Here is a 23,275-nt window from a genome sequence, read left to right as displayed (position 1 = left end):
TAAAGAACAGGAAAATGGCTCTCCACAGAGCAGCTTTCTGGCCAGAAGGGAAAGATCTTCCCCAGAAGGGAAGCCCAATGGCGAACCACAGAGTAATCAGGAAATAGAGGCATCCTGTTTCGTATGTCTAGAAGTTTATTTTCAAAGAAGAAACAATGTAACTGTATTGCCAATCTAAAACTCTATCACAACTGTGGGAATTCTGTCTTCTTGGACCAGGCAGCTACAGTTCAGGTCCCTGGTTTACCTTGTGGCAGTCCCCAAGTTGTAAGGAAAGGACCAGGAGGAAACAAACTACCTCTGTTACAAATAAAGCTTCTAAGTCTAAACCTAAACAGTGACGGTGCACTAAAGTTTAGGAGAAAGGGGCACAGTATTTTTTTTTTTCTTTTCTTTTTAAAAAAGTTTTTTTTTTATTTTTTGTTCTTGGGGCACAGTATTCTTTGTGAACAGAGAGTTGGCTGGAGTGATTCATAAAACTCCAAAACTGGGTTGTTGCCCTAGAATAACCAGGGGTGATAGAGCCAACTCCTCTGGCTGGCCAGCCCTCCCCAGTCCTCCCCTGCCCCTCTGGTTTTCTCCTAAGCCTGCCTTAGCCACTTGGGAGAGGACTCTGTTGCTAGAACTAATAATTTCCAAGCCAGAAATTATTTAATAAATCAGAGTTCTAGAAATAGGATGTAAGCTCTCTCATCCTTACAATCCTTCCCTCTCCCCAAATTCTTCTTTTCCCATGGCTCTTCTTGGATCCCATGGCTTTAGGGGTTTATTAATGGGGAATGTGGATCCTGTTATATAATTGTCAGCTCTTGGGTCTCAGGGAGGCCATATTTGACTTTGTGTTGGTCAAAGAGCTTGCGCAGGGCACTGATGTAGAGTGCATGATACTTGTCCACTGTATTCTGGTTTGGCCTCTCAATCTTGGGAATTGGCAAGGGCTCCCCAACTATGAAAAAAGAGACAAACATCAGAGTCCCCCCCTCAACTCGAACTACCCATCCCTCACTGGGAGCCATGTACTGAAACTCAGTATCTGGCTTTCCTCCCCTTCCTTCATTCTTACCCTTTGCTCCAGCCTCATCCTGGCGGTTGTTCTCTGATCATCTAATCAAACCCATGCTCAAGAGAATACAAGCAAGCTCAGGAGAGCGGTGACAGAATGTGTGTGAATGGTGTTGCTCTTGTGGCAGTTGCTGATGTCACATCCATGAATGGCCACAACTCTTACCTGTTTAGTTGTCCTGCCCACCCTGCTCTCAACCATACCCATTACCCATCCCAGATGTGAGTTTGGCCCCATGGACTTGATGGATGACTTAAAGGGTGTGGGAAGTGAATGAGGAACTAGGCCATCTGGAGATACTGGAAAGCTCACCAACAGTGGTAATGGGCTGATTGAAAGGCAGGAAGCCCCAGGATCCACGAGTGAAGCCACGGCCATGGAAGGTACAGAAATTTAGTCCCAAGATTTTTTTGACTGTGTCCTGTAAGGTTTTTTGGAAGAACCTTAGCCACGTGCCCTCAGGGAAGGTCTCCTGATTGAAAACCTCATTCTCACCAAAGGAATAGGAAGGGACAAGGTATGCCCTGCAAAGAGAAGAACAGGAGTGTGAGCTCTCTGAGGAAGCTCCCCAGAAAAATCCTCTCTAAGGTGGGAAACCTTTCCAACCTCCCCACTGTAGAACCTGAGCACCCAAACATCTCCAGCCACATGTCCCATTCCTGCCATGCCCCACTCTCCCAGCTGAACTCTCTGAGGGCACGTGCTGCTCTACGTTCTCCAATGACAGGAAGAAACTAATCTCAAAAGCTCTGTCTTCATTGCATCCAGCATCCAGAGTGTCCTTTGGAAACTGCATATCTGGACATACCACTCCTCTCAAATTCTTCCAGAGTTCCTCAGTTTGCACCGTCCTGCTTCATTATGGCCTTCATGCTCTAGCCTTCCCTCCCTGACTAGCTTTTCCTCTCCCCACTCTTTCCTTACAATCTGCTTAGCCATACTAAGTGCGCCTCGTACTCTGTCATCTAAGTGTCTTTGTACGTTCTGTTCCCTCTGAGGAAGTGCCTTCCCTCTATATTCATGTGGCTCATTCGATTTTGTGCTCAGTCTCAATTTCATCCCGTTGAAGAAACTTTGACCACCTCAGTTCCCCCAGTGCAGATTAGATACCCCTTATCTAGTGCTTACCTCTTTTCTACACTAATACTGCCCCAACCCTGTATTACAGTCATCTCTTTACCTGTCCGACTCCCCCCCGTAGACAGCAAGCCAATCAAAGGCAAGAACTGGGTCATATTTATCTTTGAATCCCTAGGCCCTGGCATAGCACCTGACATGCCATAGGACTTCACTGAATGCCTGGGTTCTTTCTCCTTTTTGTTCTGCCTGGTAGCTCCTACTAACATTTCAATTCACAATTCAGATGTTACCCGCCTATGAAACCTCTACTCTGGGTCAAGATCTTTCCATAAATTCATGCTCACATAGCACTTTGTACACATTTCCATTATAGTGCTCCATTTGTTTAACAAATATTAAGTTCTTTCTATGTGCCAGCACTGTTTTAGGCCCTGGAGATGCATCAGTGAATACAATGGTTTTTTAAAAATTCCATCTTCGTGGAACTTAACTTTTTTGGGAGGAAGACAATAAACATTGAAAATAGTAGGTAAACAAATAAATGGTATAGATGATCTATAAGAAGATAAGTATAAAAGGGAAAAAATAGAGCAAGATGGTATTGAGAAGGACTTTTTTTTTTTTTTTTTTTTTTTTTTTTTTTTTTTTTTGAGATGGAGTCTCGCTCTGTCACCCAGGCTGGAGCGCAGTGGCATGATCTCAGCTCACTGCAACCTCCATCTCCAGGGTTTAAGAGATTCTGCTGCCTCAGCCTCCCAAGTAGCTGGGACTATAGACACACGCTGCCATGCCTGGCTAATTTTTTTGTATTTTAGTAGAGACGGAGTTTCACCATGTTGCCCAGGCTGGTTGCGAACTCCTGGGCTCAGGCAATCTGCCCGCCTCAGCCCCCTAAAGTGCTGGGATTACAGGTGTGAGCCACCACACCCAGCTGAGAAGAGACATTTGAGCAAAGACTTGACAGAGGTAAAGGAATGAGCCAAGCAGTCATTTGGAGGAATAGCGTTCCAGGTACAGGGAACAGCTAAAGCAAAACCCTAAGGCAGGAGTGGGTGGCCTGCTTGAAGGACAGCAAAGAGGCCAGTGTAGCTGTGATGGAGTGAGAAAAGGGGGAGAGGATTGAGTGATGAGGACAGAGAGGCAGCTAAAGACCAGATTGTTCAGCATCTTGCAAGCCCCCGTAAGGACTTTAACTTTTACTCTGAGTGACATGGGAGCCACTGGAGCATTTTGAGTAGTGACATGATCTGACTCATGCTTAACAGGATCATCCTTGCTGCAGCTGGGAATAGACTCTTACAGGTGGAGGAGTGGGAATAGATGCAGGAAGAACACTTAGAAGTGTCATAATCATCCAGGGAAAGAGATGATGATAGTAAGCCAGGGGGTGGTAGTCTAGGTAGTAAGTGGCTGGATTCTGCCTGTATTTGGTAATTACATGTGCATGGATCTGTCTTCTTTCATACTGGACTCTGAGTTTGTGAGGACTGGGTGTTACTTTTATGTCCTACATGCCTAGTACTATGCTTGACATAACGGCTGAATGAATGCATTCTATTTCTCAAACCAGATTGTATGCTCTTTGGGTGCATGTCTTATTCATCTTTTTGATCCTCTCGGCATCAAAGCTAGTGCCTCCCTTGCAGTTGGTAGATTCTCAGGGCCTCTCAGTTAACAGGTTGATATAGAGTGAGGCCTCACTTTCCCAGACCTCCAGCCTACCAGACCGAAGGGCAGAAAGTAAAAGATTTTCTTCTGCTGTTCTTTCTCCAACTTCAAGTAAGAAAAGTGCCCACTGAAATGTATCTAGAGGCCCAAACATGCCCAAGTCACAATGTGAAGGGGTAGACAGAAGGAATTAGAGTGGAGATGGGGGCCCTCTAACAGGTTTCCCAGAGAGGGGACCATTCTGGAGAGGGCTACAGATGACCTATGGCACCCTGACAAGAGAGCACTAAAACCTAGGAACTCACCCTGTCTTCAGTGCCAACTTCACAAAACCTTTACGATGCTTGAGGAAGAGAGTGGAGGTTCCTGGCCGGCACAAGAGAGCTTCAGCAGCTCCACCCACCACAATAACCACGGCATTGCCTGAGCCTTTCTGGGTCAGCAAGTACTTCAAGGCTGACCTACTCACGGGGCACACACCTGTGAAACCAAAGAATCAAGTGGTAGAAGACACTTCATGCCTGAGGATGGGGTAAGGCCTTTCCCCAGGCTCTTCCTGTTGGAAACAGTTCTTCTGTTTTCTGACTATTGCTGTTTCTACCTTTCTGTCTCTGACCTTTGTGTCCTGGGTTATGACGGTCCTAGCCTAAGGTTGGTCCTTAGGGTCAAGTGCTTGCCTTGGGGGTCTGTGCTACTACAGTTGGGTCTATACTGAATTTCTCTGCTTCCTACCATCCATAGCCTTCTACATTTCAGATCAGTTGTACTAAGCCAACCTCATCCCTCTCTACCCATGAAGCACAGCCATCTTCCACTCTGCCCAGGCTGACAACACTGGAGATCCTCCGGAGTTCTCTCCGCCAGAGGTAATCGAGACTAGCCATCACCAGCCTGCTTCCCTAAGGGTGATCTGCCAAGGAGGAGCCATGGCTGGGGTTCCTGGAGAGTAGGCAGACCCCTGAACCTGTCCAAGCCAAACTGAAATGTAGATGAATAATGGAATGTGAATAACACCCTGTTGTTCAGCAACAATCATCTAGCCTTTCTCACTTCTGCCTCCCATCTTTGCCCTGCGCTCACCTTCTATTCTCTACTGGGATGGCAGAAATTCCCTCTAGGCTTTAGCCATTCAGAGAGATTCCTGCTCCAGGGCCATACTAACCTCAGAGCAGAGTAGAAGCATCCTCTGGGACTCTAGTGGTCGGTCCCACCTGGCCCCTCCAGAGAAATGTATCTTACCTTTTAATATTTGGCTTCAGTTGTTTTTTGGTGTCCAGAAGGATGACTGTTCGTCCAGAGAGAGGGACACTTGTCACAGTGCCCCGGCTTGAAGCTGACCATGGGGAAGTTGTTCTGGATACTCTGAGGAATGTCTATCCTTTATCCTTTGGCATTTTATGCAAGTGTGAAGGGGTTCCCAGGAGATAAAAGTCATGGACTAGGCGGGTGTTAGCTAGTATGATAGACTTCAAAATGTTTTTAAGACACCATGGTGTACAAATGACAGGCCCAAAGAGGCCAGCCGACATCATAGAGAGAGCCTGGTGGAGTTTGCCTGAGCGATCCCATTCACACCTGCATTTCTCTGCATTTGTGTTTAATTCTTGGCTTTCATCCTCATATTTCCACTTTGGCATTGGTCTTGAATTCTAGCCTTCTGGTTCTCCCTCTGAAAAAAGTACTGGTGACTCTTATGAATGCTTGTAACTTCCCCTGCTGCCCAACCAAACCCTGCTCCCAGGTCTTGGACAGAAACTAATGCTTAGCCACATACTCCTGTTACTGGCCCAGGGTGCTCTGGACTCGTTTTCTATCATGTATGCTTCAAGCAGGGAGTGATTGTCAGGACTTATTGGGGTTGCAGCTCTGAAGTAGGTCAAAAAATAGAATTAATTATTTCTTATACTCACCCATTGACATCACATATTCTCGCACAATTGGGATCCAAAATATCCCTTCCAAGGTCCCTACAGAGGGAGTGATGGATGGGAAAATCCGAGCAATGCCAGTGGCCTCAGTGGCAAAGTTGATGAAGACACCAAAAGAGAAAACGCCATGGGGGTGATTGGCAATGATGTAGTTGTGTTTGGGAGAAAGGTCATGAGTCTTCACCAGCTGTTAGAGGGAGATTGAGTCAGAGCATTGGCTACAAAGGAGGAAGAAATGATGTGTGGACTCAAATCCCATCAGGTAGCCTGTTTCCCTCCAGGAGTCCCCAGTCCTTGTTCACTGGGATGCCGTTATTGTCATAGGAGTGCCAGGGCTCACGATGGTCAGAGAGGCTGCCATCCACCTGTCTCCCCACCTGCCCATCTATCTTGGGCCCTTGCTCTGCATTATGACTCTGGGCCTCAACATTGACTGCTGACCACCAAAACCTCTGAAAACATGGAGCTGAGTAGGGAACAAGAGTCTGGACAACAGGGACGGAGGGCACCCAGAAGAAGGGTAGTCACCTTTATTGGGAAGTAATTTTGGAAATACTTCCAGAGGGTCCAGCTTCGTACCCAAGCGGAACGCCTGCCACCTGTGGGTACAGAAGGGAAGGGAAGAGTACATCGGGCATTGCAGTCCCTCTACCTCTCCCAGAAGAGGAGAGTTCTGCCTGCAGTCCTCAGGTCACAGGAGGGGCCTCCTTCTGACACCTGAGAACTCTAAGTACTGTCCCTGAATCCAATACCCAGGACATAGGAAGCCCCTGCACCGCTAGAGCTGACCAGAAAGGTGACAGGAAAATAGTCTGAGGAGACCTCAACCTCCTAATTCTTCCTGGACAGCCTGGTAGAGACCTCTGTCCCTGCTGAGGTTTGCTCTCTGTTCTCCCTCCCCTTCCTTTCCTTCTACCCTGCTCTGAGTTCTCCGCCTCTCCCTCCACCTCCCACTGCCTGTGCTTCCATCCTTGGGCCAAACAGGACCACCATTGTGCCCCTGTCTCTTACCTTGACTGTGGGAGTTCCAGTCATAGGCGAGCCAGGTTAAGGAGAGCACAGCCAAGGACCAGAACTTACTGAACAGCAGAAAGTAGGGTATAAGGAGAATGGGAATAGCTCCTGAGGAGACACAAAGGGTTCAAGCCTTTTAGTTCCCTTCAAATTTTAGTATACCTCTCATAGCCCCGCCCTCTGCTCTACACTATGGGAGCAGGGCTAGGCCGGTGTGGGACCCTTCTCTCCTCCTCCCCTCTTCCCTAACCCCTCACCCTCCGCTTGTCTCTGCTGTCATCTAGGCAGGCCTCTGAGCCCTTGGATCTGGGTCTCCTTGATGGCCAAACTCTGAATTGAAGAAAGAGCAGAACCATGAAGTTGGGGTCAAAGGACAGCACAGCTTGGTGAATGGGAGGAAGAGCACACTGGTCTGGTAGCTGACATCCCCATTCTGGGACCTCTGGAAATTCTTTCTGAAAGCTTGACCCTCTTTCCTTTGCTGAACTCCTAAGTCTGCATATTCCAGCAGGGCGGTTACCTGCAGTGTACAGGCTGTTTGATGCTGCAAAGTAAACACGGATTAAAAACCATTCTACTAGGCCAGGTGTGGTGGCTCTCTCCTGTAATCCTAGCAATTTGGGAGGCCAAAACGAGAGGACGGCTTGAACTTAGCAGTTTGAGACCAGCCTGGGTTGAGACAAAGCAAGATCCTATCTTTAAGCAAACAAACCCCACAATAACAACAAAAAACATTTTACTGTGTTCATTTTGTTCCATTCAAAAGTGTCACAAAGGTTCAGAAGGGGAAGTCTGTGTTAGTAAATGGCCACAGCAGCCAGTAATTACAAACATGATACATCTTACAGCGTGGGAATGAATTCCATTTAAAAATCTGCATTCATGAGAAAGAGGGGCTAAGTATACATATGGTTAGTTTAAAAAGACCTAGCTAAGGGAATGACTTCTTTGACCAGGTACCATGTCATGGCAGATAAAAGTTTCAAAGAAGGAGAAGAAACTCAAGAGTTACCTTCCAGCTCTTTGTCTCTTGCATTTTGGATGTAAATGAAAATAACTGGATAAAGGCTGAGTGGACAGTGCTTTAAATAGTCATGTTACGGAGTAGAGGAAACCTTGTGCTAGGCTGAATTCCCCTGCTAAGCACTGGTTGGGATGGTTGTTGTAAGCATTTGAATTAGACAGGAAAGAGTGGTGGGAGGAATTTTATGGGAAGACTGCCGTGGAGAAAAGCCTTGATATCTATGCCCTTCATCAAAGAGGAGAGTAAATTTGCCAGTTAAGCTTCAGAAGAAAACTCAGATAAAGTTAAATAAGAATCATCACTAATTAAAGTTAGCTTAATTGTATCATTTCTTTTATATATTGTTTCAAATAATTTTTTTTTTTTTTTTTTTTTTTTTTTTTTTTGTATCCCCAGTGTTTAGAAGAGAGCTTGGCACATGGTAGGTGTTCAACAAATATCTGTAGACCGACTGAAAAATAAATAAACAAATGTTTTCTCTCTTTAATAATAAACTTAAATGATTACTATTGGTCAGCATGTATTGTATTATTTAAATGTGATGTTATTTAAAAAGTGTAGATAGGTTAGTTGTGTGCCTTTTATCTCATTCATTTATCCACGAGTCCTAAAGGCAGTCTAAGAGCCCTTACTTGGGCAACACCGTCCCCCTTGTGGAACCTAGTGGAATTGCAGGTTGTGGCCCGGCAGGAAACCAAGAACTTTTTTTTTTTTTTTGAGATGGAGTTTTGCTCTTGTTGCCCAGGCTGGAGTGCAGTGGCACGATCTTGGCTCACTACAACCTCCACCTCCCAGGTTCAAACGATTCTCCTGCCTCAGCCTCCCGAGTAGCTTGGATTGCAGGCATGCACCACCATGCCCGGCTAATTTTGTATTTTTAGTAGGGACGGGGTTTCGCCATGTTGGACAGGCTGCTTTCGAACTCCTGACCTCAAGTGATCCACCTGCCTCAGCCTCCCAAAGTGCTGGGATTACAGGCGTGAGCCACCACGACCGGCCAAGAACGTTTTTTGAGAGCAAGTTTTCCATACCCAGCCTGAGTGTCATCAGTGTCGTGCATGGTGACAAAAGTGGAATTTAAAGATATAGGCGAAACAGAGGCCAAATGCGGAAGAGCTGAATCTCACTGAAAAAGAGTTTCATGACATAAAGTGAGGGTATCTGAAGAAGGAATGATGAAGAACAAGCATTTATATATGTGCGACATTCCCTGAGGTATTATGGCCTTGATACCAGGAGATGGTTCCAATTTCTCTTGTCACATTCAAGTGAGGCATCTTGGACAGGGTTATCAAAGACAAAGTTCACATAGGTAGCCTCCTAATTTAGTTTGTAGTGAAGATGTTCAAGCCATTCTAATATATGTACATTTGGTAGTTCATCATAATTTTAACTTGCATTTCTCTAATAGCTAATGGTGTGTAACAGCTTTTCATGTGCTTATCTGCTTTCTATATATCCTCTTTGGTGAAGTGTCCATTCAAATCTTTTGCCCATTTTTCAGTTGGGTTGTTTGTTTTCTTACCGTTGACTTTTGATACTTCTTTATGCATTTTGGATGTAAATTCTTTGGCTGATATGTGATTTGCAAACACTTTCTCCTAGTCTGTGTCTTTCTTTCATTCTTGCAACAGGGTCCTTTTTAGAGCAAAAGCTTTTAATATTGGTGAAGTCCAGTTTCTTTTTATTTTATTTTATTTTTTTTTTTTACAGATTGTGCTTTTGGTGTCAAACTGAAAGAACACTTTGTCTAATTTCATGTCATGAAGATTTCCCCCCCTTTTTTTTTCTTTTTCTTTTTTTTTTTTTTGGAGACGGGATCTGGCCCTGTCACCCAGACTGGAGTGCAGTGGCATAATCTCAGCTTGGCTCACTGCAACCTCCTCTTCCTGGGCTCAAGCGATCCTCCCATTTCAGCCTCCAGAGTAGCTGGGACTACAGGAGCATGCCACCACACCCAGCTAATGTATTTTCTTCCTTTCTTTCTTTCTCTCTCTCTCTCTTTTTTTTTTTTTTTTGTAGAGACAGGGTTTTGCTATTTGCCTAGGCTAGTTTCAAACTCCTGGTCTCAAGTGATCCTCCTGCCTTGGCCTCCCAAACTTCTGGGATTACAGGTGTGAGCCACTGCACCTGGCCTCCCCTATGTTTTCTACTAAACATTTTACAGTTTTCTTTTTTTACATTTAGATCTACAGTCCACTTCAAGTTAATTTTTTCCAGTTTTATGGAGGTATAATTGACAAATAAAAATCGTGTATATTCAATGTGCACAATGTGATGATTTGACACAGGTATACATTGTGTGATGATTACAACAATCAAATTAACATATCCACCACCATACATAGTTACATTTCATGTGTGTTTGTGGCTAGAGGTGAGGACACTTAAGATCTACTCACTTAGCAAATTTCAAGCATATAATACAGTATTATTAACTATAGTCACCATGCTGCTGTACATTAGATACCCAGAACTTATTCTTTTTTATTTTGAGATGGACTCTCTCTCTGTCACCCAGGCTGGAGTGCACTGGTGCGATCCCGGCTCACGGCAACCTCTGTCTCCCAGGTTCAAGTGATTCTCCTGCCTCAGCCTCCCAAGTAGCTGGGACTGCAGGTGGCCACCACCACACCTGGCTCATTTTTGTATTTTTCTCTTCCTCTTCCTCTTCCTCTTCGTCTTCGTCTTCGTCTTCGTCTTCTTCTTCTTCTTTTTTTTTTTTGAGACAGAGTTTCACTCTTTTTGCCCAGGCTGGAGTGCAATGGCTTTTGTGTTTTTAGTAGAGACAGGGTTTCTCCATGTTGATCAGGCTGGTCTCGAACTCACGACCTCAGGTGATCTGCCTGCCTTGGCCTCACAAAGTTGCATCTATGTTCATCAGGGATATGGGCCTGTAATGTTCTTTTCTTGCATTATCCTTGCCTAGCTTTGGTATCAGGGTAGTACTGGCATTGTAAAAGGAGTTTGGAAGTGCTCCTGCCTTTTCAGTTTTTTGGAAGGGTTTGAGAAGGATTTACGTTAATTCTCTTTTTTTTCATTTGGACACAGTTTCACTCTGTTGCCCAGGCTGCAGTGCAATGGCGTGATCTTGGCTCACTGTAACCTCCACCTCCCTGGTTCAAGCAATTCTCGTGCCTCAGCCTCCCGAGTAGCTGGGATTACAGGAGCACAACACCATGCCTGGCTAATTTTTGTATTTTCAGCATGTTGGCTAGGTTGGTCTCAAACTCACCATTGTTGGCTGAGCTGGTCTCAAACTCCTGACCTCAGGTGATCTGCCTGCCTCAGCCTCCCAAAGTGCTGGGATTACAGATGTGAGCCACTGCATCCGGCCTGGCATTAATTCTTTAAGTGCATGGTAGAATTCACCTATGAAGCTGTCTGGTCCTGGGCATTTCTTTGTTGGGAGGTTTTTGATTACAGATTAAATCTCATTTGTCACTGATCTGTTTAGATTTTCTTCCTTCATAATTTATTCTTGGTAGGTTGTATGTGTCTAGAAACATATCCATTTCTTGTAGGTTATCCAATTTGTTGGCATATGATTGTTCATAGTAGTCTTTTTTTTCTTTTTCTTTTTTTCTTTTTCAATGCTTATGCCATGATCATGGGAGTCTTTTCACTTTTATTTATCTTAGGGTTAGTTTATTCTTTTTTTTCTAGTTTCATGGAATGTAAAGTTAGGTTATTGATTTGTGATATTTCTTTCTACTTTATATAGGTATTTATCTTGATAAACTTTCCCTTCAGAACTGTTTTTGCTGCATTCTATTTGTTTTGGTATGATGTGTTTCCATTTTCATTTGCCTCAAGATACTTTCTGATTTCCACTTTTAACTCTAACATGAGATAAGAGACAAAAGTGCTAAAAAAATAACTACAGCAATAATAATTTGTTAATGGATACATGATATAAAAAGATGTAAAGTTAAAAGTGATTTACACACTACCCTTGCAGTATTACGAGTATTTTGAATTTGATGATATATTTACCTTTACCAGTGAGTTTCATATTTTTATATGTTTTAGTGTTGCTACGGCCAAGTGCAGTGGCTCACGCCTGTAATCCCAGCACTTTGGGAGGCCGAGGCGGGTGGATCACTTGAGGTCAGGAGTTCGAGACCAGCGTGGCCAACATAGTGAAACCCTGTCTCTACTAAAAATATAAAAATTAGCCAAGTGTGGTAGCCTACGCCTGTAATCCCAGCTACTCAGGAGGTTGAGGTGAGAGAATTGCTTGAACCCAGGGGGCAGAGGTTGCAGTGAGCTGAGATTGCACCATGCACTCCAGCCTGGGCCACAGAACAAGACTCCATCTCAAAAAAAAAAAAAAAAAAATAGAGTCCTTGGGATTTTTCATACAGACTATCATGTCATTCACAAATAAGGACAGTTTTATTTCTCATTTTTTGCAATCTGTATGCATTTCTTTCTTTTTTTTTCTTCTTGCCATATTGCACTTGCTAGGACTTTTAGTATACCATTGAATACAAGTGGTGAGAGTGACATCCTTGGTTTGTTTCTAATCTTAGGGAGAAAGCATTTCATCTTTCATCTTCAAGTGTGATGTTAACTGTAGGGTTTTTTTTGTAGATGCTCTTTATCAGATTGAGGAAGTTCCCTTCTATTCCTAGTTTGCTGAGAGATATTATGATGATTAAATGTTGGAGTTTGCCAATTGATATGTTTACATGGGTTTTTTTCATGCTTAGATTGTTAATATGGTAGTTTACATTGATTTATTTTCAAATAGTTACACTTGCCTTCCTGAATAAAGGCCACTTTGTCATGATGCATTATTCTTTGTAATGTGTTACTGGATTCAATTTGTTACTATTTTGTTGCTTTTTTTCATTTATATACACGAGGGATCTTAGTATATAGTTTTCTTTTCTTTTTTTGTACTATCTTTGTCTGATTTTGGTATCAGGATGTGCCCTCATAAAAGAGTTGGGAAATGTTCCTTTCTTTTACGTTTTCTTGAAGAGATTACATAGAATTCGTGATATTTCTTCTGTAAAATGTTTGGTAGAATTTTCTGTTGAAACCATCTGGGTCTGAAAATCTCCTTTTGGAAGGTTTTTAAACTTCTAAAATTAAGATTAAATTAAAATTATTTAATAGTGATGGGTTATCTCGTGTTGAGTGAGTTTTGATTGATTGTGGTTGTCAAGGAGGCCTCCAAATATAATTGCTAACTTGTCTATTTTTCTTTTCAGTGCCATCAGTTTTTGCATCATATATTTTGAAACTCTATCATTTGATGCATGCACATTTAGAATAGTTGTTTTCTTGGTGAATCAGCCCTTTTATCATTATATAATGTCTCTCTTTATTCCTGATCCTGACTTTAAAATTAAAGTTAAACCTGAATAACCTCAAATTGCTAATGATTACTAGCTTAAGTTAAAAATGGTACCAATATGACTTAAATGGGTCCTTTCTTCAAATCATCTCTGATTCTTCTCACTTGCTCACTTACCCCATAGATTAATAGCCAATATCTATTGTACACCTACGTAAAACTGTTTCACATGGCGTATTTTATTTAATCTTCATAAAGACCCCATGAAAACAGTAATCATGGGGGCTGGGCACGGTGGCTCCTGTAATCCCAGCACTTTGGGAGGCCGAGGCGGGTGGATCACGAGGTCAAGAGATCGCGACCATCCTGGTCAACATGGTGAAACCCGTCTCTACTAAAAAATACAAAAAATAGCTGGGCATGGTGGTGCGTGCCTGTAATCCCAGCTACTCAGGAAGCTGAGGCAGGAGAATTGCCTGAACCCAGGAAGCAGAGGTTGCGGTGAGCTGAGATCGCGCCATTGCACTCCAGCCTGGGTAACAAGAGCGAAACTCCATCTCAAAAAAAAAAAAAAAAAAAAAAAGAAAAAGAAAAAGAAAACAGTAATCATAGTAATCATTATCATTTTGTGGATTAGGACCTCAGGTTCAGAGTGGTTAAATAGTTCCAAGGGTACATTAGCAGGTGAGTGGGCCAGGGCTGAGAACCCAGATCGTCTTACTCCGGAGACTGTACCCTTAACCACTAAGCTCTAGCTGTTACTTCCCTTTTAGTTAGGTACCAATTCTTGCCCGTTCTGCCTTCCAGATATCTTTCAAATTATTCTATTTTCCACCTCCATGCTACCACTTGGTCAAAGCTACCATTATCTCTCACCTAGATGACCACCAGTGTCTTCTAAATAGGCTGCCTGTTTCCATTTGAGCCACAATGCATCCAGTGCATTAAATGCAAGTCTGTCTCTGTTCTATAGAATGTAGCCAAGGACATGGCTGGTTTGTCAAAGAGGCGTATTGGTGGCTTTATGATTACTTATTGTAATTAAGTTAACTATAAATATAAGAACCTGTGGGAGTATATATGGTAATTTACCAATTCAGCAATTAACATGGTTTCCTGAGGCCCTTAGGATCAAGTCGGGTTTCCTAACCCTGGTTTAGAAGGGTTAGGAGATCCTGATGTTCTAGCCCCTGGCCACCACCTTGTTCTTTGCATTCCACCATACTGTTCTTTCAGCTCCTTCAAGTGCTCTCTAGCTTCAGGGCTTATCTGCATGCAAACCCCTTTGCCTGGAAAACTTCAGCTTTTTGTCTGACTAGTTCCTATTCATCTTTCAGGTCTCAAGATAAGTGTCATAGGTTCAATATTTTTAGGCCATCTTTGACTTCTTTCCCTTTCTGCAAAAACCTTTCCTATCAATCTTCCTGCCTGTGTCCCCATTGCTACCGCTATGGTCCAGGACCTGCTTTTTTTCTAGTCTGGACTGTAGCCTTTTGTGTGCTCTTTAGCTATCTGTTTCTTCCCCTCCAATCCATTTTCCACACTACTACCAGACATTTTGAAGAAGCACAATCCCATAATGTTGTTTGGTTTCTCCAAAATCATTAATATGCTCCCACTGCTGACAGAATAAAGTCTGAACACATTGGCTTTGGTATTCAAGGCCCTCACTGGCCTAGCCCCATATATCTTCCTAGCCTTATGTCTTAGTACCTGTACTCACACTCCTTATGCTGCAGCCTAGTGTTTCTCAGCCTAGTGTTCCCATACCCTTAGGGACATTAGATGATCCAAGGTGGTGTACGGATGAAAAGTTATGCATAGAGAATAAAAACAAATTCATGGTAGCAATATAAAGTTTCCTGTTAAAATACATTAATTTAGGCTACAGAGATGAATTAATTTGAAGGAAAAGTACATTAAGTAATAATAGCATAGGTGGTACACAGCTGTGGAAAGAGTCAGAATGTTGGACACAGATGGCTGAAGTATAGGAAACAGGGGCCTGACTACCTTTGTCTGCTTCCCATTCCGTCAACTCACCATATAATTCACATGTCTGTGCCTTTGATGATGGCGTTCCCTTATTTTTATTACTCTCTTCCCAACTTTCTGCTTATCAAAATTCTCTCCGACTTTAAGGTTTAGCTCAAATGACACTTCCTTGTGATACCTTTGCTCATCTCCTGGTCAGTTAAGGACTCCCTCCTCTGCACACCCCTAAAACATTACTCGTGTTTCTAGCTGGTTCTGGTTCATTTTGTTTGATTGTGTAATTAGTACTTCATATGTCTGTCCATCTCCCTATTAGACAGTAAGCTTCTTAAAAACAGCCTTCAGCACAGTGCCAAGCACAGAGAGAAAGCTTATGATAAATGTTCATTACATTGAATTGCAGTAAAGGAAGCAGTTCAAAATTCTCCAAGTTGTAGGTGAAAGTTAATAGGAAGAGAAACCACCAATGACTTATTCCAAACAAGGAAAGGCCTTCTGAAGTTATAAGGTGTGCATGTGTGTGTAAGGATATAGGAAACCAGTTATTTCCAGTGTAAGGTGAAAACCTATCATTCTTATGGATGGAAACATTATGTTTCATGTTTCAAGGCAATGACCTAAATCTGAATGTTGGCAATGCCTGCCAAATCTAGTCAGTTGGCTCAATGCCTTCAGAGATTAAAAAAAAAACCCAAAACAATGGGTGGTTTGTCAAAAAGGAATTTCTGTGGCTTTGTGATTACTTGTTGGATCCAAGTAAACTATAAATGTAAGAACTTATAGGAGTAACAGAAAATTTGATAATTTAATAAACATTGACGAGCCTACCTCATATGAAATCTCTATGCTAAAAGCCATGGGGACAGGGTTGGGAACTGAAAAGAGGAGGATGAAGGGAGTAAATATGGAAACGATAAAAATAATGCAAGCATGGTCCTTGATACCATGTATTAAGCATTTGTTGTGAAACAGCACTCTGTTCAGCACTTAATGTATATTATCTCATTTAATGCTCTTGCAATCCTCATCGGCAGATAATTTTATTATCTCATTTTACAGATGAAGAAACTGAGAATCAGAGAGCTCATGTGTCTTTACTCCAAGCTTTAGGAAAAAAGTAGATAGTATTTGTTGAATCTTCATTATGTGCCAATAACTATTTTAAGTACTTCATGCATATTAACTCATATTAATAGCATGTGGAGAACAAAATTCCTGTCTTTCAGACCTCTGAGTTTCTTGTGGAAGGTAAGATGCAAAGCTGAATTTTGGAGGAAAGCTCGGATTTTTGTCAGATGGACTGGTAGAGGAAGGGTCCTGCACGCACAAAGAAGAGCTTGAATGAAGGCCAAAAGGTGGGAGAGTCCAAGGCCTGTGAGTAACACCATTACCTGCAAAAACACAGGCAGCATGAGGAAGCCGTGGTACAGGAGATGAAGCTGGGAAGGAAACTGGAGAGATTAGGCCTGATGCTGAAGGGAATGAGAAGCCAGTAAAGGTTATTAAGCAGAAAGCAGAAGAGTAGCATGATCGCGCCTGTTTCAGGAAGATAATCTGGACTAACTGTGAGAGCAAGAGAAACTATAGGCAAGGAGATCAGCTAAGAGTTTCAGCGTTCAGATGAAAGCCAGTAGGAACATGAAATAGGCTACTATTTGACATACCAATTTGAAAACCACCAAGGAGGTAGAATTTTTAGCCCAACGCAGCTGATTTGATGCTGGGGTGATGGAAGGGGATTAGTGAAAGATGCTGTGATGGGGCATGTGGGAATGCTGGGAATGCATCAAAGTCTAGGTCAGGCATGGTGGCTCACTCCTGTAATCCCAGCATTTTCAGAGGCCAGGGCAGGAGGATCACTGGACCCCAGGAGTTCAAGACCAACCCAGGCAGCATAGTGGGACTCCCATCTCTACAAAAACATTTAAAAAGTAACCGAGCATGGTGGTGCACACCTGTAGTCCCAGCTACTCAGGAAGTTGAGGCAGAAGGATTGCTTGAGCCCAGCAGTTTGAGGCTGTAGTGAGTTATAATCACACCACTGCACTCCAGCCTGGGTGACAGAGCGAGAGTGTCTCAAAAAAAAAAAAAAAAAGTCTCTATCTCCTTTATTTTCTAGAACCTAGTTATTATTCTTCCTGAAGATGCAATGAAATCAGAGTTCAGAGGAGTGGCTGTCACTGTTGATTAAGTGGCACGGTTGGCATGGTTGGCAGTATTTTGGAGCCTAGCGGTGGTTGGGCTCCAAGTCATATCAATTGCAATAGTTGAAAGGAAGAAAATTAACATGTATTGAGGATTTTCTCACCTCAAAGATTTCCAGAACAGTCTTGAGAGGCAGGTACTATGATGTTTCTATTATGGTTCAGGGTGAATGACTTACTTGCTCAAGGTCACATAGAAAATAACAGAGACTTAGTTGCATAAGATCTCGTAGCAAGTAAGTGATAGAACTGGTCTATCTGACTCTGAAGGCAATGTTCTATTTTTATTTATTTATTTTGAGACAGGGTCTTGCTCTGTCATCTAGGCTGTTGTGCAATGGCATGACCATAACTCACTCTAGCCTTCATTTCTTGGGCTCAAACGTTCGTCCCATCTCAGCCAGCACAGTAGCTGGGACCAAAGGCATGCACCACCATGCCTGGCTAATTTTTTTATTTTAATTTTTTTCTGTAGAGATGGAGTCTCACTATGTTGCCTGGGCTGGTCTCGAACTCCCAGGCTCAAGTGATCCTCCAACCTCGGCCTCCCAAAATGTTGGGATTACAGGCACGAGCCACTGCACCCAGCCTATTCTATTTTTTACAGTATCAGAAACTAGAGAAAGAGGGCAGGCCCACACACCAAAAAAGGATGTCTGAGGGAGAGGAAAAAGAACAAGAGCAAATTTAAAGATTTCTGCTGAGGAAGAAGCAATCTGGAAAACCGTCGAGTTAGTGTAAAGCTTGATCTTACATGAGATATATTAATGATAAGAAAGGGCTCCTATTCTCAGGGACCTTATTGGGTAGAGGGCAGAAAAGATAAAATAACTGCTACCCAGCCTATTGTTACAAAGTGCTCTAGACTTTCAGAGGTGATGTCGTTTTGGGTTGTCTGGAAAATGTTTCAGAGAAGGTACGACTTGAGTAATACCTAAAAGGAGGTGCTGTCCCTGGATAGTCCAGGAAGAGCTATCATGGCATCTTTCCAGTGGCAGGAGTAGTGGGAGTAGTAGGAGCAGAGGTGAAGGAGTGGGAGAGTACATTTCCTGTTTGTTTAGTGAATGGATTGCCTGGAACACATAGGGAAGAGTAGGAGGACGAGCTGGCCACCAGAGAGTGGAGGAGGGCTTTGAATGCCCAGGATGACACCTTTATACATCATCATGTAGGCAATGGGAAATTACCGACTATTTTTGAGCAGGGGAGGGATGTAATCAAAGATGCTTCTAAAAGATTTCCAAGAGCAGGCAGTGGAATAGATTGGAGAGGGTGGAGATCAGAGGTTAGAGGATCAGGAAGAAGGATATTGAGATAGTTTAGGGGGATGGTGATATAATCCCAGAAGAGATGATGGAAAGCCATCCTCTGAATGAAAGCTGGCCCTCAGAGGGGCTGTCAGAGCCACTGCCTAATTCTCAGTACATGAATATTTGTATTCCAAATCTCTTCCAAGCCATCTTCTCATTCCTCTCTTCTTGCTTCCTCCCTCCTTCTTGTCCCTCGGCCTTTTCTCCATTATCTCTATTTCCTCCCCCATCACTTCCAGCAATGCTCAGTAATCAGCCATGATTCTGAACATCATTTGGGAAGGAGGGGAAGCACTGAGGGAGGCGCTGAGCAAGATAGAAGGAAGGAAGGAAGGAAAGAAGGCAAGAAAGAAAAGGGAGAAGGAAGGGAGGGAGGCAGACATGTCTGTATGAGCATTTCCCATGGTCCAGGCTGAGAGGATGGGGATACTGAGACATAGAGCGATTGCAGTACTTGTTTGGAGTCACACAGCTAATTGGTATCTAAGTCTGATGAACTCCAGAACTCACGTCCTGTTTGCCATGCCACACTGATTTCATTTTCTGTCTCCCCTGATCTGTTCAACTCATATAATATTTTCTCATTCTGATACCCTAATATCACTTTGTCATGGCTCTTTAACTCACCACAGTCTATCTTACATTATAGTGATCTGTGTATATGTCCAGCAATGGCACATAAAATAGGGACAATGGTTGAATGAATGATTGATTGATCCCTGTTGCTAGATAGTAAGGAGCCTGTAAGGATCTCACAGCAAGGACAGCCCAAGAGCTTATCATTAGTATTTACTCTGTCACTGTTGGATTGAACATATTTAAATGTCTTAGGCACCTCTGTGGGCATGATGCCCTGTTGGACAGTGAAGCTACCTTGGTAACCTTCAAGACCCAGGATTTGTGTTGTAATTTCTAGCATAATCACTAAAGGAACAGAAACAGGATGTATGGCACCTAAACTAGAAGAGAAAGACAAATGGAATGGTAAAGATAATCAGTCTAAAAGAAGTCAAAACAAATGGCCAATAAGCACATGCAAAGATGCTCAACGTTACTGATCAAAATGAGATAACATCTCATACCCATTAGGATGGCTGTTATTTCAAAAGCAGAAAGTAAGTGTAGGTGAGGATGTGGAGAAATTGGAACTACTGTGCACTGTTGGTGGGAATGTAAAATTGTGCAGCCACTGAGGAAAACAAGATGGCAGTTCCCAAAAAAAAGTCAAAACAGAATTACTGTGTGATCCAGCAATTACATTTCTGGATATATATCAAAAGCATTGAAAGCAGAGTCTCAAAGAGATGTTTGTACATCTATAGTCATAGCAACGTTACTCACAGTAGCCAAGCTGTCAAGGAAACGTAAATGTCCATCAACAGATGAATGAGAAACAGTATGTGGCGTATCCACACAAGGCACTGTATTACTCAGCCTTTCAAAGGAAAGAATTTCTGACACATGATACCACATGGGTGAGCCTTAAAGCCATTATACTAAGTAAAAATAGCCAATCATGAAAGGACAAACATTGGAATAATAATTCCAATTATATGAGATACCTAGAATAGGCAAATTCATGGAGACAGAAAGCAGAATGGTGGTTGCCAGGGCCTGGAGGGAGGGGAAATTAGGGAGTTATTGTTTAATGGATACAGAGTTTCAGTTTGGGAACATAAATTCTGGAGCTGGATGGTGGCTGTCTTAATGACATGTACTTACTGCATACTTGAAAATGGTTAAAATGGTAAATTTTATGTTCTAGGTATTGTACTACAATAAAAATAACTTTAGGTTAAAAAAAAATCCCATTTATTCTTTTTTTTTTTTTGAGATGGAGTCTCGCTCTGTCGCCAGGCTGGAGGGCAGTGGCAAGATCTCAGCTTACTGCAACCTACGCCTCCTGGGTTCAAGCGAGTCTCCTGCCTCAGCCTCCCGAATAGCTGGGACTACAGGCGTGCACCACTGTGCCCAGCTAATTTTTGTATTATTAGTAGAGACAGGGTTTCACCATATTGGCTGGGATGATCTTGATCTCTTGACCTCATGATCCGCCCGCCTTGGCCTCCCAAAGTGCTGGGATTATAGGCGTGAGCCACCAAGCCTGGCCCCATTTATTGTTATGTGTTTCCACTGAAGACACATAGGTATCATCATGTGTCCCTAACATCCCCACTCCACTCTGCCAGCTCTTCTGGGACAACTGGAAACCAGTGACATTTGGGAGTAAAGGGGTGTTACATGGAGGCTAATCCTCACCTTCTTGGTCCCTCAAATATCCAGTCGTCTGATATACTCTCTACCCTATACCCAGCAAGACACAGTGTCCTTTGAGTAGGGAAATGAAATAGAGAAGAAAATATATGAAAAAGAATCATTTTCTGGGAAAAAAAAAATGAGTACATTTTAATTAGAAAAGCTGCCTCAGAAAAGCCTTCTTGGGTGGGAGAGGGCCTACACCTAAAAGGACTCACTCACATAGCTCATCATCTTTTGACCTCTTTCCCCTGCTCTCTCTGCCCCATCTCTGCCCACTCTTTCTGGGATCCAGATTTGAAACGGTTGCTGCCATCCCAACAGCAAGTCTCTTAGGACATTCCTGTGCTCCTCAGTTTCCTGGCTTAGGGCTGGAACTTATCAACGGGCTCTTTTTGAGGAAGTTAGGGAAATGCAAAGGAAAACAAAAAGAAACTATGAAAGTCCAGAAACTAACAAAATCACTTTCTTCTCTCGACATAGCTAAAGTCAAGCCATCGATGGGCTTCGCATGTTTTGATTTTAATAAGGCGCAATGAGTCTGCATTTTGAGAAGGCTGTGGACCCCTCTGGCAGTCTGGTGAAGCCATGGACCCTTTCTCTGAATAATATGTTTAAATGCACAAAACAAAATACACAGATTTACAAAGGAAACCCATTATATTAAAATTCAGTTATCAAACTATTACCCACAATGTGATATAGTAACATATATGCTTCTTGATGTATGCATTAAATAACCAGATCTAATGACAGTGCCAATAACTACTGGAATTTTGAAGTAGTCGTGAACATAAATGAAATTTCAAGATGCCTGCGACAACTGTAATATGAAATGCAAATCTCTGTGATGTCTGCTACTGACAGTCACAGGTACTCCTAACACATCGTGGTTTATTGCCTACATTCATCATTGAAGGAAATACTACATTTCAGTTAGAGGTTAGTGAAAAGACAGGCAATTTTATTCATCCCAATTCAGAGTCCCCCCATCCACCCTGAATTTTTTACCTATAGGACCCTGGTTGAGAGCAGGTCCTATAGGGTCATATAGACTCCCATGGATTGGAGCCAGCTGTCTCCTACCTGTCTCATCCCTCAGGATGACATTATTTCTTCTCATTCAGTTTTCAAGCATACTCCTGTAATTGACTGCCCACAAATCCCTGGTTTCTGACAGGGAAAATCTTGGAGCTGTCAGTCCATTGGTCCAACACTATTGACTCCTGTGCTGTGAGTCCAATAAATAACTGGCTCTTTCTCAAAATTCTGTCTGAGAAGTCACTCAGGCAGCCCTCAGATTTTCCAGAATTCTCACCAGAATTGTAGACTAGAAAATCACCCTATACCTACCTAGTAACACCAAGTCTGCCAGCCACCACCACTTCTGCCCTGTCCCCGAATGTCACTCTTCTCAGCTAGTTCATAGGGGGCAGCTCCTGAGAAGGCTGGAGTGATCTTTATTTATTTATTTATTTATTTAGAGACAGAGTCTTACTCTTTCACCGAGGCTGGAGTGCAGTAGCACGATCTCAGCTCACTGCAACCTCCGCCTCCCAGGTTTAAGTGATTCTCCTGCCTCAGCCTCCCAAGTAGCTGGATTACAGGTACCCACCACCATGCCCAGCTAAGGTTTTCTTTCTTTCTTTTTTTTTTTTCTGAAATGGAATCTTGCTCTGTCACCAGGCTGGAGTGCAGTGGTGCGATCTTGGCTCACTGCAACCTCTGTCTCTGGGTTCAAGCGATTCCCCTCCCTCAGCCTCCTGAGTAGCTGGGACTACAGGTATGTGCCACCACACCTGGCCATTTTTTTTTGTATTTTAGTAGAGACAGGGTCTCACCATGTTAGCCAGGATGGTCTCCATCTCCTGACCTCTTGATCTGTCTGCCTTGGCCTCCCAAAGTGCTGGGATTACAGGCGTTAGCCACTGCGCCCAGCATTTTTTTTTTTTTTTTTAAAGTAGAGATAGGTTTTCACCATGTTGCCCAGGCTGGTCTCGAACTCCTGACCTCAGGTGACCCACCTGCTTCAGCCTCCCAAAGGGCTGGGATTGCAGGCATGAGCAACCATGCCTGGCCTGGAGTAATCTTTAAACCAGAACAAATGCAGCCTCACTCCCGGCCTTTGTGCTGGCTAGATCCTTCCCAGAGGGTGGAGACCAACCAGAGGATCTCTTTGGAACCCTCCTCATTTGGAGATTAGTCATTCCTTTGGTTTGTTCCCTATGTGCTCTCCAGCCCTTGGGGTTCACTCACCTAAAAATATATAGACTGGGATCCATTGCAAAACAGAGAGAGTTTGGAGACCCTCCTGGAGATCCAGTCGGGAGAAGAAGGCCATGGTTATGGTGCTGTTCTGTTGTGGCAAGAAGTCCAACTAGAAGGTCAAAACTTCTTAAACCAAGTGGATTATAGATGCTTTGCT

General features: G+C 43.2%; 1 protein-coding gene across 1 annotated transcript; it reads right to left on the bottom strand.

The window, feature by feature from the left end:
- Nucleotides 1–120: 120 nt before the first annotated feature.
- On the bottom strand, nucleotides 121–23,275 carry DGAT2L6 (diacylglycerol O-acyltransferase 2 like 6). The gene is made up of 7 exons (XM_003943069.3): nucleotides 23,107–23,275; nucleotides 6,751–6,861; nucleotides 6,268–6,338; nucleotides 5,722–5,926; nucleotides 4,117–4,291; nucleotides 1,376–1,587; nucleotides 121–946 (listed from the first exon to the last, which is right to left on the bottom strand). Exons 1-7 carry the CDS (start codon nucleotides 23,189–23,191, stop codon nucleotides 792–794), a joined length of 1,014 nt encoding a protein of 337 aa, XP_003943118.1. The 5' UTR covers nucleotides 23,192–23,275; the 3' UTR covers nucleotides 121–791.

This window comes from Saimiri boliviensis, chromosome X (genome assembly GCF_048565385.1).
Source record: "Saimiri boliviensis isolate mSaiBol1 chromosome X, mSaiBol1.pri, whole genome shotgun sequence".
Lineage (NCBI taxonomy): Eukaryota > Metazoa > Chordata > Mammalia > Primates > Cebidae > Saimiri > Saimiri boliviensis.
Note: the sequence above shows the minus strand (reverse complement) of the source record. Positions and strands in the feature narration are given on the sequence as shown.